The following is a 17,438-nucleotide window of genomic DNA, read 5'->3' as shown; positions in this document are numbered from 1 at the left end:
AGTATCGTTATTTTTGTCATTATATATATATATATATATATATATATATATATACTTTCCTGATAATAGTTTTATTCAATTTTTTAATAAGTGATTGTAAACATAAATTTGAAAATTTCTCGCATTAGCAAATTTTGCATTGAATAAAATCAATACTGTATGTTCCCATGGAAATTCCTTTTGTTTTATATGTAGTTAGCAGCACATAAAACAAATTTGCATAATAATGCGTGAAAATGTTCAAATGCTTTATCGATTAAATTTCAGCGAAATCCACCTTTAAAGATTCAAGATTTAATCCAGGATCTTAAGGATGGCACTAAACTTCTGGCACTTTTGGAAGTTCTATCGGGTGAACGACTGCCTATGGAGAAAGGAAAAGTTTTAAGAAGACCTCATTACTTGAGTAATATAAACACAGCACTGCAATTTCTAACAAGCAAACGAATTAAGCTAGTCAATATAAACCCTTCTGATATTGTTGATGGGCGACCAGCTGTGGTACTAGGTCTTATCTGGACAATCATTCTGTACTTTCAAATAGAGGAAAACAGTCGAATTTTACACTACCTAAACGAGAATATTAGTGGTTCCTTGAGCAGCTTAGATAGCGGATCAACATCTCATATTCCGAGCCCCAGCAAGTCATTCCTTCATGGAGCATCTCCTAATATTACAAACCAAGCCATGCCTAAGCAAGGACCAAAGAAAACGCTCCTCGGATGGGTGAATAATGCGCTTCCCAAGTAAGTATATGTTTAATTATCCGAAGTCGACCAAATATCACGATGGCGACGATTTGCATTTGATAATAATCATTTTATTTTTCAATAGATCTTCTGGTTTAGAAGTGCGTGATTTTGGTACAAGCTGGAGAGATGGCTTTGCTTTCCTTTCACTTATTGATGCTATTAAAACAAACGTAATCAATATAGCAGAAATGAAGAAATATAACAACCGTTACCGCTTGGATACCGCATTTAACATCGCAGAGGCAGAACTTGGTATCGCTAGGCTACTCGACGCGGAAGATGTTGACGTTGGAAGTCCTGATGAGAAGAGCATTATGACTTACGTGGCCCAATTTTTACACAAATATCCAGACGTGAAGGTGAACATTTAAATGGTTTGATTAATATACCTAGAACCAACCATAACTCTTTTTTTCCCAGAACATGAATTCGAAAAGTGAAAGTGAACAGGAGCTGCTAGATTTACTTAATTGGTTACGTAGTGCCGTTTCTTATTATGATAGATTGAATGGAGCATATCCTAACAACTATGAACTGTATGAAAATATGTTCCACGAGAAATCTGAGAAGCACAATGTATATAAAAAAGTTAAAAATATATACGCGAGCAAAATAACACCAGAAGTACAAGAGCTCAACAATCTTTGGCCACTGCTAGAAAAACAACTTCAACAATGGTTGTGGTATCTGGACTGTAATCTTCCAGATCAATTTGGTGTTATTGGTTTGTGGCTGTGCAATGGAGAGAAAATTCTCAATGATGATGATATTCCAAACAGCATGAATGAAGAGACAGCTTCTCTTATCAGTAAAAAATTGGAAGCCCATAAACAGTTTTTTGCTGCTTATTACGAGGTTCTTGAAACATTCAACGAACTAAAAACAACAAACCTAGTTAGAGCTGTTCCGGAGAATCAACTAAACAATATTCATACAAGGTTGATCCAAATTGAACCTAGAGCCAGACAACGAAGAATAAAGCTCAAGTTTCTTGAACACAAGTGTTGCTTGATTGCATTTTTGAACCTGTTGGAAAACAAAATAAACAGTGTGAAGTATAATAACGAAGATGTTGTGAAGCAATCTCTGGATCAATTGAAAAACTTTGTGACTAAAAATCAAATTATGCAAGAATTTGAAAAAGCTCTCGTAGATATGCGTCAAGTTATTGAAGAGTACAAGATGGATGGCAACATATCAAAAAAGGAAGTATACAACATTGATTTATTCCTGCGGGACATTGAAGATCGATGGAAAAATGTATCATCTCGATTGATATGTACAGAAACCATGCTTGAAGACGTTCTTACGCATTGGCAACGATGGAAATCACTCACAGTTGATGTACAAAACTGGATTGTTTCAGCACATCGTGCAATGTCAGCGGATGAGGATGACAAAATAGACTTTTTCCAAAGTCTTAACTCATATAAGGAAAAGATCGAGATGCTCTCGGACACATTTAGCATTTTAAAATCAACATGTGACATGGAAACAGTGGTCAGCATAGAAAAGCAATTTAAACATATTTTGAGCCAATGGGAGCAAATCTTTCAAAACACCAAGCAATATCTTCATGTCGGAGACATTTTGCAGCACAGACTCAAATTCAAAACGGATGCTGCTCGGCTTAACGAATGGATTCAAAAGGCAGAAAGTATTCTGGCAAAGAATAATTTGAAAGATTCTGGCGATATAAAAAGGTGTGAAGTTGAAATCAAACAAATTGCCTGTGAAATTGAATCGATGGAGGACTTGTTCAAGTCAATAAGTAAAAGTTTCCAAATACTTATCAAAGAATATTCTAGAGATGAAGTGGATAAAATGATGAACCTTATGAAGCGAGATAAAGAAGCACTGGTTTGCATCAGAGCCCAGATTCCTTTGAAATTACATTTGTTCCATCAACTGTTGACCCAACAAGATGCTTTGGAAGCAGGCCATAGAGAAATTACAGAGTGGCTAGATGAAGCAGAGAATTTGTTGATTTCGTATGCATTCAGTAACGATCCTCAACAAACGAAAGCTAATCTCGTGAATCACAAGTCATTCTTCAGCCGAGTTTTATACTACAAATCTATGTTGGAAAGCAAAAATAATGTTTATCAAAATCTGTTGAAGCTGACAAACAAGGATAAAAGTATTAATGTGAATGATTTGTCCACCAAATTCAAACAATTGAATGATCGTTTTGCTTATGTCATCAACAATGCAAATGACTGGGAGTACAAGCTGCAAGAAAACATAAAAGTGTGGGAAGGCTTTCAGAGTAGTTCGAATAAAGTCGAAAGTTTTCTACGTCAAGCCGATGCTTGGCAAAATGCGACGATACCGTTGGAGAAAAAAGCAGATGTTGAAGCGCAGTCAGCGTTTTTCACAAGTTTCGATCAATCCATTATAAATCATTTGGAATCACATACAGAACAACTTCTTAAATATTTGCCTCCAAACGAGCAGCAGCATTTAATCAAAAAAGTTGAATTGGTACAGAAGCAATGGAGTGACATAATTTCCAGAATCCCGCAACATTTATTAAAGCTAGAATTCAGATCCAATGAGATCAAATTTTACAACCTCATAAACACCATAGAGAAGGAGTTGAACACAGAGGAGCAATCCTTCAACTGTAATGATAATTTTGATGCCGTTTTAGAAAGGAATGAGGAATTTTTCAAAGATAATGATTTACAACTGGTAGAGAGTGTCCTCGCATCATTGGAAAATACAAACTATTTGTACATGGAAAAGTTTCCAAATGATCGTGCCCTGTTCCAGCCATATCAAAATGCTAATGATAAATGGGTTACTCTAAGCAAACGCATTGAGAACGTGAAAAATATACTTCATAAGATTCCTGCCCAATGGGCTGCATACCAATCAAAATTCAACGAAATGAGCGATTGGATGACACGCGTCGATGAATCTTTAAAACAAATTTTGGCGGAAAAAGAGTCAATGGAACAATTTGAGCAAGAGAAAATTGCCTTTCAGGTATGTAAACTAGGGTTTCAACATCAATTTTTACAATTGAGGGACTGTTTTGTTCCTATCTTACCACAGTTGGCATGATTGTGTTTCAGAGCAGCTTAAATTTTATTGCACTTATTAATTGTTATTCTGTTTAGTTGTTAATAATTGATCATTGCTGCAACATTTTGTTAGTGTAGGAGAAAGTTTTGCAAGACGGTCACACGAGCAGATGTTCCTCTTGCCCTACTTTCCCCTAATCTATAACTTAAAATGTAGTTGTTTGGAATTGCACATACTCATAGATTTTGTTTTTATTTTTTAACAATCTGAAAACCCATAATTACTTATACATATTTTTTCCAATTTCTTCCATTTGCATTTCGGAAGTTGAAAGAAATAATGGTAAAATGTTCAATGAACTGCACATTTTGTTTACTGATTTAATTCTTTTTATTTCACAGAAAATATGCTGCGAGGCTGATGCGAAGCGAGAAGACATGAAGTGGCTTGTAAAGACATTAGATTTTCTTTTGAGCCACACAAATGAAGATCAGGCTACCAGAGAGCAGGACAAAATTGAAAAATTAATTACCAAATACAAGACCCTGATTCCAATAATAGAGACAACCATGATAAAAACTGAAATTTTCGCAAAATGTTATACGTATCGCCGTGAAGCTCAAGAAATATGTGATCTTCTAGACCGGATAAGAATGCAAACCAATGATTTACCTGCACCAGAAAGTCTTAAACGTGTAGGAGAAATGATAGAAGAACAAAACTATTCAATTCAGGAGTTAGATAACCAACGGGCGCATATAATGAAAATGCTTCAAAGAGGAAAAGATTTGAGTAAAAATGCGAATTCTCCAAAGTTTATTGCAGCAGAAATACAAAAACTAGACCAATGCTGGAATAGTACATATAATGACACTGCAGAAAAGTTGCGAACATTAAATAGTTTGCATAAAATATGGAGTGATTATAATGTTGAAAAAGGAAAAATCGTTAGTCTTTTGAATAATGCAGAAATCGAATTGAGATCAGTTACACCTTTGCAAACCGATCCCAAGAGCGTAAGTCATGATCTGGAATCAAAAAAACAATTGGTACTAAACCTTCGACAGGCATCATCAAAATCATTGATACAGTTGAATGATCTGTGTCATGATCTAGGATTATCTCTTCCACCTATCGCCAAGCAGGCGATTGAAAAAGAAACTCATGAGCTTGAAAAACGAATTGATAATACCATGAATTATGTGGAAAAAAGAGTTGAATATTTAGAAGACTACAACGATAAATGGAATGAATACAAGCAGCGCCTTGACAGTCTCAAGAGTTGGGCTAACAATGTGTATCCAAAAATGGTCGCAGCAATTAAGCAACCACACATTACACCAGAAGATCGAGTTGTGAAAACAAATCAGTTGGAAAATGTGTTGAGTGAAAAAATTAAAATTCTCGACAAACTTTGTGCAAGTGCGTCTGATTTGGCATCAAAAGAGGGAAACCTGAGCGAGATGAAACGATTGAAAAGTGAAGTTGTTAGACTTCAAGGTACTTTTTCTGAAATGAATAAGGCCATCAGCATCGAAAAGCGTTCTGTAAATCAAGATCTTGATATGTGGCAAGAATTCAATCAAGAAATTGAAAAGATCAAAATTTGGATTTTGCAAACCAGTGAGGCATCCGAGTTAAGATGTGGCAAAGTTACACAGCTGCATGAAGCCAATAAGCTGCTAGCTAAATTGGATGGATTGAACACTGACTGTGATGCCAAATTACTTCAGGTTCAAACCATGGCAAAGAAATTTAATGCAATTAAATATGGCGCAAAGCCCACTGAAGAATTCGAAAAGTGTTATATGAATTTAAACGAAATTCACGAAAATTTGCAACATTTCATTGCAAAAATAAACAAACTGATTAACAATTGGTCAGCGTTGGAAAATGATTTGCAAAAAATTAACACGTTTCTTACAGATGCCGAAGCTCGTTACCAGAAATATTCCCAAGGCAATATTCATGACTTGCAAATAGACAAGCTGGAAGATAATATAAAAACTCTGAAATTATTCAATAATGAAATTTCTGAGCAGCAAGCTAAGTTAATCAGTCTATCACATCTGTTTGACCAAATGAACAGTAGTATTACTGACGAAGGAAATTCTATTTTGAAAAACAAACTGCTATCTTCTCGTGGAATTTTGACAAAAATTAACGACAATGTTCGAGGATTGCTCAATGATCACTATGAACAAATAGTCATTCAACAGAACTTCAATGCTCGGATGACAGACTTCAGCAACTGGATGGATCAAATTAGAGCAAGTCTGAGTGAACTTGATAAAACTGCTCTAACTGAAGTTGACCTAACACTTCAAAACGTTCAGTATTTGATCCAACAACATGCTGGTAAACGAAATTTGTTCAACGATATTTATTGTCATGTTAAACAGTACAGTCTTAGTGGATCTGTTGGTGATAATTCGGTTCTCAGTGAAACGTTTTCGTCTTTATCCAGCAATTATCAAGGGCTTGAGTCATGCTTGCAAAAATATAAAAATTATTTACAATGCTGGTCAGAATTCTTGCACTGGCATCAAACGACAAAAGAACAGGTTACATTTATAAAGGATAATTTGCTTAATTATGACCATATACTTGAAGCAGAATTACACGACTTTAAAGTTAAAATAGGGGAAATTAAAGATAAAATTAACGAATGGAGACAAACAATGATAAAACTTGAGCATCAGCCCTGTATACAATTTTATGATCAGATGAAAAATGTAGTAAACGCTGTAGAACTGATAGCCGACTTGGAAAACAAAATTGATTCGATAAAAATACAGGCTGATACAAAACTCAAAGAAATTTTTGAAGTGAAAGAAAAAGTTGAAGTATTTAAAAACACACAAAAACAAATAGTTGCCAACATGAATAATATTTCTGATCAATTTAAACTTATTCTTGGAGAAGCGAGTCTGTGCAAAATTCATGAACTTGTTGACAAATTGACAAACTTAAATGAACAAATTGCTCATGAGACTACAGTTCAAGCTCAGGCTCGGCTTGAAGGACAGTTGATCGCTAAACAAGATAAAATGCCTTCTTTTGCAATTCAAGAATCGCTTACGGTTCTCGATAAAGAGTTAGAAAATATAAAGCAGGCTACGGAGGAAATACTGGAACTTTTCTCTGTTGTTCGTAATTCTTATGTTGATTTCAATCAATACAATTTAGAATTTCACAATGAGTTGGCAAACGTTAACAGAATAAATAATGCTACTGCACTCATGTTTGATGATAAGCCATCCTTAGTTAAACAATTGGAACTTTTGAAACAGGTATCTGAGTCGATGAAAAAAATTAAGAAAACCATTGACTTATCATCAAAGAAAGGAAATGAAACTGTCAAAAATTTTAGAGCGTATAATGCTGAAGAGTGTGACAAAATCCTTGAAATAATCCGTCAAAACAATGTCGAATTTAAGAATAATTTGGAAATTTTAATTGATAACAGCAACGCTCTTGATCAAAAACTTGCTTTGTATAGACAAGTTGAAGAGCTAAGTCGTGACTTAATCAGCTGGTTGGACGTAACAAAAGATAAATTTAGCCGTGTTTTAGAAAATCCCAGTGAAATTGATTATAAAATATCGAGCTATAAATCAGAGTTACCTATTCAGGAAGCATTCAGAGAAAACTTTAACAGTCTGCTGCGTGAATTTAAAAGTTGTAATAACAATATATTACCAAAGGACCTGCTCGAGTTGAATAACAACTTGAATGAAATGTTTGAACAGCTGGACTTGACTGTTAGTAAATTGAGTAATTTACAATTAGAATGTGCTAAGGAGGAACGCAATTTGAAAGATCAAATAAAATCAATAATAGAAAAACTATACAAAACTCGCGAAGAAATATTACACTGTGAGGACTTAACATCAAACAATATAAAACAACTGCAAAATTTGGAGAAAATTCGACAGCTAAGAAAAGAACTCAATTTAATCGGAGTAGAAATTGCTGATCTGAAAAATAAATTCATGAGTGTCGAAACTAAATATGACTCTATTAAAGAAGGAACAATTTCCAAGGAAATCCAAAACCTGGATCAACGATTTGGAATTGTTATAAACAGCCTAAATGATATTGAAAACAAACTCAACAAACTTGTTGAAAAATCATTTCGCGATAAGGTGGCAATACTCAGACGAATGGTGGGCTCATTGGATGAAAAATTGAGGTGGTGCAATCCTGAGTCGTGTAGTGATAAATATAATTTGGAAACGAAAAAATCTAACTTAGATGAAATCATAAAATCAATTGATAAATGCAAGGAAAATAAAAAAGAGTTGACAGAATTGTTAAAATCTATTGAAGTGGTGTTAAACAACTCTAAAGTTGAACATTTGGGTGAGGAAAACCTGGAAGTCGAACGCGAATTAGAGCGGCTGATACAAAGCTGCAATAAAACAGCTTCTATCCTGTCCTCGAATATATGTTTGTGGCAACAATATGAAGAATCTTCAGGAGAAATTATCAAGTGGTTAAAAGAGATGGAGCAGAAAAATAAGATGGAGACTGTTATGCTTATTGATCTAAGCTCACTTTTAATCACGATTGCCGAAGTTAAAGATATCAGAACCGCTTTAGCCGAATTTGAACCAAAATTTCAAGCTTTGCATCAAATTGGCGATCAAATAAATGAAATTAATCCCGATTCAAGAGCATTGAACCTAGTCCAACATTTGCATTCACGGTATAATGCCTTCGCGAAATATTTTTCTGCGTTAATCGATCGGCTACTAGACGTTGAGTCAAAATCACAAAAGTTTACCGATAAAAGTAAAGAAGCACATGACTGCCTTCAGTCTTTGAAGCAACAATTAGTATCCGAAAAAGATTATAAGGGACTCAAAGATTTACGCACACGAATTATTGGAAGTGAGAATTTAATTAACGATACCTGCTCGTTTGGCGAGCAGTTGTATGCTGAAGTTAATTCTGATTGTCGTGAAGCTATCAGAACAGAAATTCATGCACTGCGAGCATCGTATAACTCTCTTGTTGACGAGTGCAATGCAGAACTGAAACGGAAAGAAGCAGAAATAATGAATAAAAAATCAATAGATGAAAGTTACAGTCAAATCTTGAAATGGTTATTGGAACTTGATAGAAAAATGTCAGAGTTTCCCCAGTTATATTCAACGCTTCAAGACAAACAAAGTGCATTATTCAGCTGTAAAACAATGCTAGAAGATGCTCGAGCGCATGGGTGTTCTTTGGAGCAGTTGAATAAAAAAATACAAAATTTATTTGCGTCAGACATGGTGGCAAAACTACATGCATCTCAATCTAAACTTGATACAATAACTGAAGATTTAATGAAAAGAATTGATTACTTAGAAAACAGTGTTAAAAACCATGAATATTATCACTCTATTCTTGAAAAATCCAAAGATTGGATGATGAAATTACAATCACAGACAATCGAAATATTCAATGAGAATGAGTTAAGTAAACCGAGAATAGAAGAAGATTTAATGATTCTTGAAAACACGTTGTCCGAAGAAGAAGCCGTTTTAGACAGTATCAATGAATGCTACAACCAATTCACTAAAGTGATGGGACAAACGCATGAATATGGGCATAGTGATCTCTTAAGAGTTTTCGAAAATGACAAACATAGCTGGGTAAACTTTTTTGAAAAATGTCAAGTAAACAAAGAAAGACTTTTGACTGCATTGAAAAATTTGGGGGCACTCAGTCAGAAAACAGAAGATTGTTTGCTGAAACTAGCTGCATTCAAACATAATATTAAAGAAATCTCTGGTAAAATTCCTTTAAATGCACAACAAAGCACAATGATGGAGCTCAGTGAAATAAAGAAGGATATTGAAAGCTATGGAAATTATGTCAGTAATCTGATTGAAGAGTGTCAAAACATGAAGTCAAACGGGGAGCTTTCAAATAAAGCATTCCAACTGCAGAACGAATATCGTAGCCTTACTAACCTCTGTTCAGATGCAATGCTTAAAGCAGAAGCTACTATCAATGATCACTGTGACTTTAATAAAACCTTTGATGATTTCCGAGGTGTTTTGAGTGAAAACATTGATTCTTTAGAGCAGTATAAGCAACTGGTTGGTGATTTAACTATTTTACAAGAACGCCAAGCAAGACTTAAAGAGCTATCATACAAGCGCCTGGATGACAGTAATGTCTTGGAAGAATTAATTGCTAGAGGAGAAAAGTTATGTACGCAAACATCGCCAGATGGTAGAGAACTAATCAGACATAGAATGTCTGAAATACGACAATTGTGGGACAAGTTTTCCGACGACTTGGAAGTTGTTACTCAAAAAGTAGACCATTGCATAATGCAATTTGGAGAATTTAGTCTACAACAAGAGCAGCTATCCAAGTGGTTGAAAGATATTGAGTGTTCTATGAAAGCTAATGCAGAACTCAAGTCAAACATTCAGGACAAACGCGCACAGTACCAAAATCATCGGCTTATGCATCAAGAAATTATATCACAAAATGCTTTGCTGGATGCCGTATGTAATAAAGCTCAACAATTGCTAACAATCACGAGGGATCATCATCTGGAAACCTATTTGGTATCAATAAAAGATACATATAAGAATATTGTTCAGAAATCAAATGAATTGTTGGATCACCTAAAAAATTCTGTTGAACTACACGTTCAGTACGCAAATACTTGTACCAAATTAAAAAAATGGATTTGCGAAGAAAAGGATAAAGTTGCACAGTTTGAAGATGTAACTGGCGAGAAAAGTGAAATTAATAAACGAATAGATGCTTTAAATAACTTAAAAACAAATAAGTCTCAAGGAGCCGACTTGATGAATCAACTTGTGACCAGCTTTGAAAATAATAAACCAAGCACTGCGCCTCAAGGCATATCGATTGCAGAAGAGGAGATTGAATCTACTAAAAAAGAGTTCACTGAATTATACACATTTATTGACAATCTTATCGAAAAACAAAAATTGGCTTCTGTGAATTGGGCACAGTTCGATAGAGATCTGGAAGAGCTTACCAAGTGGTGTAGGTCTATGGAGGTAATTTTCCGAGAGCAGCCATTGTTTGAATCATTGGCCAAAAAGAAGTCTCACCTTCACTTGTACAAGAACAATTCAAATTTCATAATCGAAAAACAGAAAACGTTAGACGAATTTGTAACAAATGCTCAAGCTTTATTCAGTAAAACAGGTGTAGAGAAAATAAAGTTTTACATTAATCAGTTGATCAATCGCTATCAACTTATTAATGTTCTGAGTAAAGAAGTGGTAAATCGTGCTCAGAACATTGTAAATGATCATGAGCATTACGATGACAAGTTGGAAGAATGTAACTTAAACTTTTTAACCATTAATGATATGTTGGATAAGGTTGAAAGTGAGAAGATGTCACCTATTGCACAGTCCATATTGCAAAATGTGGAAATTGAAAAAGAAAAAGTAGAAAATAGTTTGTCAAGATTGAACATGATGGGTGAAAAAGTTTTAACAGAAACAAGTACCGTTGGTCGTGACAAAATACGTGAAGATATGGGCAACGTAAAAGAACGTTGGGATCAACTAGTTTCCAGAATCAACAGTTTGAAGAAACAGTTCGATGTCAGAACCGTACAATGGTCATCGTATCAAGACATTTTGCAACAAGTTTTAGTTTGGCTTGATCAGACAGAAAAGAAAATAGATGTAAACGAATTACGAACTTGGAGTTCATCGCAAGAAATTAGATCAAAACTTTTCAAATATAAAGCATATCTACAAGAAATTATGGGTCAAAACAGAATGATTGATTCATTGAATGATAAAGCTGCACAGTTGGTCGAATGTGGAGACGAAGATGTCAATGCTAAAATGCAATCTGTGAATGAACGATTTGCTTTATTGAAAAAAACGGTTTCCAATATGATTGATAGATTGGATCAGTGTTTGGCACTTTGCAACCAATTCAATGAGCGTCAAAAATCATTCCTCGATGAGTATGATATTTTACTGAACGAATTAAAACAGCTCTCCGATGTTTCGGGCAACAAAAAAATGGTTGTGGCAAATTTTAGAAATGCAGAAAATCTTCAGGGAAAAATTCCTGAAATAACTGAAAGAATAAATAGTTTAAGAACCCTGGTTACAGATAACGATGATCTTATATCCTCTGTAGCGAAGAAAAGTATGGATCAAGACTTGATAAAAATTCAAAACGAATTCGATAAACTGGCAAGCTCTGTAGATGAAACGAAGATAGAATTGGAGAGGCGAATGAGCTTATGGGATGTTTACCAGCAAGACCTGGAACAAATTGGTAAATTTTTGACAGAAATAGAAGACTCAATGAAAGGGTACACATTGAAGAATTTTCTGGTGGAAAAGCAAGAGCAAAACGAGTACTACCAAATGTTGAATTCTAAGCTTAAGCAAAATTATTTGTTATTCGACAAATTGATGGATAAATCGTTAGAATTGCTGCAGAGCAGTGGTGATGGTAAAATTTCTCTCCACATGCAGCAAATGAAATCAAGAATGCAGTCAATAGAAACAACAGTAAAAGAAATAATGAAAAAGTGTGAGCAGGCATTTGAAGATCATAAATTATATAACATGAAATATAATGAATGTCTAAAAGATTTAGATGACATAAGAGACACTTTCGGCAATAGTAAACTTAGCCATCAGTCTAATTTGGAAAACAGCATGAATGTTGTAAAGGGCCTTATTGCAAAACAAAACTGTGTCAGCGTCAAATGCAGTTCTGTTTCTGACATGGGAGAAATGCTGTATGGCTCGACTGCTCTTAAGGGACAACAGGCCATTAGGGTTGAAATACAGGAACTTCTATTGAAATTTGAACAAATTTTTGACGAAATCAATTCATTTTTCAAAACATGTGAAACGCGTCTTGCCAAAGTTTGCGGGTTAAATGAAAAATTCCAACAATTCCGAGATTGGCTTCATACGCCCCATCTGGATTTGTCTCTTGGAATAGTTCGTAAACCGACGCTAGATGAAAAAATTACTCAGCATCAATTTTATGCTGATCTCATTGTTGAGTTGAAAAGTCATGTGCCAGAACTAAACAATCTAAAGGATTTAGTTGAGACTTTGAGTGATAGAGACAATAGTATTGATGCATGCTTCAATGAACTTAATGAAACTTTCAACTACAAACTCGAACAAGTCCAGACATTTGCCAATGCCTATGAGCAAATTGTAAGCAATCATAGACAATACTGCAAAGCTGTTTTGGAAACATCAGATTACATCGATGCGAATCACAACACTATTGAACTGTGGGGTGAAACAGATCTTGACCAAGTTTCATTAATGACAAATATGGATCGTCTAATTGAACTGAAAAAGTCAGTGTTGTTAGAAACAAACAGAATTGAACAAATTCGACAACTTGGACAAGCAACTATTCCTGATACCAGTGACGATGGTCAGTCAAATATTAGAACACAAATTGACATTTCTCAGCAGGAATGGGAAGGCCTTTTAGCTGCAGTTGATTCGACAATAGAAAAAATTCAAGCTAAGATTACCGAATGGAGTGATTTTGAAAAATTACGAACAGAATGCATGAACTGGATGCGTAATGTCGACTCTAACATTCACTCAGTTGACTTAAAGTCAACTTTAGACGAGAAGAAAAATACCTTAGATTATCTGAAAAGCCTACAAGGTGAAGTTAAGGCTAAGGAGCTTGAGATAGATTCATTTACTGAAAAAGCTCAACAGCTCTATAGGGGGTATCTTAGTAATAGAAGCTCCCAAATATCAGAGCTAACAATCAAGTATCAACAGACAGCAAGCCGCATTAAAGAACTATCGACTAGATGGCAACAGTATGTGATAAATCATCAAGAATTGGAAACTCAATTTGCTAATCACAAAGTATGGTTGAATAGTGTCAAGGAGAAACTGAACTACTGTGCTGACTTATCTACACCGTCAGAAAAAGATTTGCAGAGTAAACTCAAAGTTATCCATGACCTCATTGTCAATAAAGATGAGGGAAGTACCAGGATACAACAGATAATTGACTTATCACGACAAGTACTAGCATGTACAACATCACTTGGCCACGAAGCAATTAATCGCGTTGTGGCCGATTTACAAGATGAGTGGTCATGCTTAACTCTTAGAATGGTTGATGTAAAAAGTCAGTTGGACGATGCCATCAATCAGTGGTCAGGATTTTTGGATCAAGTAAACGACTTGAAGAAGAAAATAGAATGGATGGAAACTGAAATGAAGCTATTATCAGAATTCCAAGGCAATATGGCTGAGAAACGTGCCCAGTTGGATAAAATAAAGCATACAGAAGAAAAAATACGCATTGAACGTATTGAAATTGAACCATTGAAAAAGAAAGCTGCTGAAATGAGCAGTTCCGGTCAACAAACGCAAGCTGCGTCTACTGCCCAACAAATTCTTGGCAAATTTGACTATATAGCAGATCAAATTACGAAACTGCTCACTGAACGTGAAGATCAGTATCGTGACCATCGTTTGTACAAAGAAGCACACGATGATTTGACAAACTGGATTAACCGTGCACGAGAGAAATTGCCGTGTGCCAAGCAACAATCTCTCAGTGACAAACTAACCATCGAAAACGCCATGGCTCCTCTGGATTCACTTATGAAGAAGAGAGCTCAAGGTGAATTACTGGTCGAACATTTAGTCCATACAGGTGAAGTTGTGTTGGCTTCAACTTCTGGCAAAGGAAAAGAGACTATCAAAGCTGATATCAACCAACTCAAAAATAGTTTTGAAACACTTTTCAAGGATATCGTTAATCAAAAGCAAAAGCTCGAACAAACAATTTCATTGCTAAGAGAATACAAAGAAGAATATGAGCGTTTGTCTGAGTGGTTGCAACAAATAGATATAATAGTTAAAAATCATAAGCTTGCAACCTCATCCAACTTACAAGATAAAGAGAAACAAGTTAAGGATATGAATGAAACCATTGCTAGATTGGAAAAAGGTCAAGACGATTTAAACAAGTTTAATGCTTTTGCTGCACCATTATTGCAATCGCATTTGGATTCATACATTGGCAATCAACTACGACATCTTAACTCTCGATATCAGGTACAAGTGAATATCGCAAAAGATGTTTTGAAAAAAGTTGAATCTAATTTCGAAGCTCACAAAGAATATAAGGAACATCTTACAAAAGCTAACAATTGGATTGACAATGCCAAAGAAATTGTACGATATTCTATTGAAAATGTAGAAAATGTTAGCAAAGAAAACCTTGAAAAGCGTCTCGAGAAGGTTATCGAACTGATTCAGCAGCGCGAGCAAGGGCAACAGCTGGTGAATCATACTGTCAATACAGGTGAAAAGGTCGTCAAAACAACAAAATCCGATGGTAAAGAAGTAATCAATAATGAAATTAAGGAAGTTCAAAATGCATGGGATCGTTTGGTTAAGAAAATGTCAACCGCTAAGGTTCATTTGGAAACAAGTTTGCTTCAATGGGCTGATTATAGCTCCAGTTATAACCATCTTCAACAGTGGATACAGGATCGTGAGTCAAAGCTGCAGAGGGTGTGTGAGCAAAAAGTAGTTCGATTTAAAACTGGTAAACCATCAAGCCTAAGTATTGGGTTGAACGAAAGAAGAGCGAATTTACGGCAGGCTAATGATATTGTGCAGGATATTGTATCTTTTGAACCAATGATTCAGTCTGTAGCAAGCAAAGCTTCCGATTTACACCAAACATCCCCAGCTTCAGAAATTTCAAACAAATATGAAACACTTAGTAAACAAGCAAAGGAGCTTTTTGCTAAACAAAAAGAAACTGTCGAGTTACATCAAGCTTTCATTGATTCCAGTAATGACTTCGCCGCCTGGATTCGTAATGCCAAAGAATGTATAAACAAATGTTCTGACTATAGGGGCGATAAAGAATCGTTAATATCAAAAATGTCACAACTAAAAATTTTAGATAACGATGTATCTGTAGGGCAAAAGAAACTTGAAAAAGCTCTAGAACAGGCAGAAGTAGCATGTCGAAATGTAGAATCAGAAGAATGTGAAGCAATAGAAAAGGAAGTAGCTATTCTGCAAGATGAGTTTGATAATTATTGTATTGTATTGAAAAAAATTGCCACATCTTTGGAGAATGGTATAGTTAGATGGACAGAGTATGACGATCATTATAAAAAGGCATTAAACTGGATTGATAAATATGAACAGGTTATTCAGTCAAGCAACAAAATGCAAAACAGCTTAGAAGAGAAAAAGTTTGTTTTAGAAGAGTTTCAGGAGAAATTACAAACGCTTTTTGATTGGCAAAAGGAATTAGATAACCTCAATATTCGGGCACAGATTTTGCTGGACATTTGTGCGGATACTAGAGTGAGCAATGGAGTTACACAGCTGACGACAAAATACAACGTTTTGCTGTCAATTGCAAAGGAAATAATGCGACGTTTGGAGCTACACTATCAAGAACACCAGCAACACAATGCATTCTATGGCGAGTGTCAAGACTGGTTGGAACGTATGCGAGAAAAGCTAAACGAATGTGATGTCACTCCACATTCAATAGTTGATACTCAAGCAAAATTAAACATCATTAAAGGAATTCGCCAAAGTCTGGAACAGGGTCAAAATAAGCTGCGTTACCTATTTGAACTTAAAGAAAAAATTGTTCTCAGTACTGAATCAGAAGGTGCATCAAAATTGGCTGAGGATACAGAAAATCTAAAAACGGAATATGAATCATTGATGGTTGATATTCAAGACATACGACAAAAGCTTTTAAATCATTTGACACACCTCGAAGATGTTGGCAAGCTATCAAAAATGCTCTCCGAATGGATTGATGAGGTGCAAAATAAATTGGATGATGAACCAATCCTGATTGAATTATCTGATAAAAGGGTTGCATTAGAAAAATATCGTGCAATACATCGTGAAACTGGAAATTACAACGATATTGCCGAAAAGATAAAAACCAAAATATCAGAAAATCAAAACGTAAATTCTGAATCCATTCAAAAAATATTATCTACCTACCAGGCATTAGTTGACAAAGTTGGTTCAGAAATTGAACATCTTGAGAGCCAAGTAAGCTACTACGAAAAATTCAATCAAGGTCAACAAGCACTTTACGATTGGTTGAAGAACACTCGATCAAATACTGAGAAACTATCAGATTATCATGGAGACAAAGAACAAATTGAGTTACAAATTAATCAAATCAAAGATATTGAACTATCCTTCTCCGAAGGAAAAGTGCTGCTAGAAAATGCACAAGATTTAAGCAACAAATTACTGAACATCGTAGGTAATGACGGTCAAGACACTGTGAAACAAGACATTTTGCAATCCAAGTCTGATTGGGAGGATGTAGAAGTACTTACCAAAACTGTGCATCAAACTTTAAACGAAGTTTTGGGTTCATGGGAAAGCTTTTTCGATAAATCTGAAAACATACAAAAGTTTATTGCTGAATACAAAGAACAAATAGAATCATTATCAAACGATAAGGGAGAAGATCAAGAAAGCAGTCTGAAAAAACTAAAGGTAATTACTCAATTTAATATTATGCAAAACCAGTAACTAACTAGCATGAAATATCCTTGTCTCATTTTATTCCTCCAATCCACCAATACTTAACATCACTGAATAAAATCCTTGGAAAAAC

At 35.0% G+C, this 17,438-nt stretch overlaps 1 protein-coding gene across 4 annotated transcripts in view; it reads left to right on the top strand.

The window, feature by feature from the left end:
* Window positions 1-17,438, top strand: part of LOC6048341 (nesprin-1) — a 65,229-nt gene that overhangs the window by 8,968 nt on the left and 38,823 nt on the right. For all 4 annotated transcript variants that reach the window (XM_038255937.1, XM_038255938.1, XM_038255939.1 and 1 more), the window contains exons 3-7: window positions 268-746; window positions 835-1,111; window positions 1,173-3,743; window positions 4,110-4,124; window positions 4,184-17,317. In XM_038255937.1, the coding sequence (XP_038111865.1) occupies window positions 268-746; window positions 835-1,111; window positions 1,173-3,743; window positions 4,110-4,124; window positions 4,184-17,317 (16,476 nt within the window). The remainder of the gene's footprint in view (window positions 1-267; window positions 747-834; window positions 1,112-1,172; window positions 3,744-4,109; window positions 4,125-4,183; window positions 17,318-17,438) is intronic.

Source organism: Culex quinquefasciatus, chromosome 2 (assembly GCF_015732765.1).
Source record: "Culex quinquefasciatus strain JHB chromosome 2, VPISU_Cqui_1.0_pri_paternal, whole genome shotgun sequence".
Lineage (NCBI taxonomy): Eukaryota > Metazoa > Arthropoda > Insecta > Diptera > Culicidae > Culex > Culex quinquefasciatus.
The sequence above is the reverse complement of the archived record's forward strand: the minus strand, read 5'-3'. Positions and strand labels throughout refer to the sequence as shown.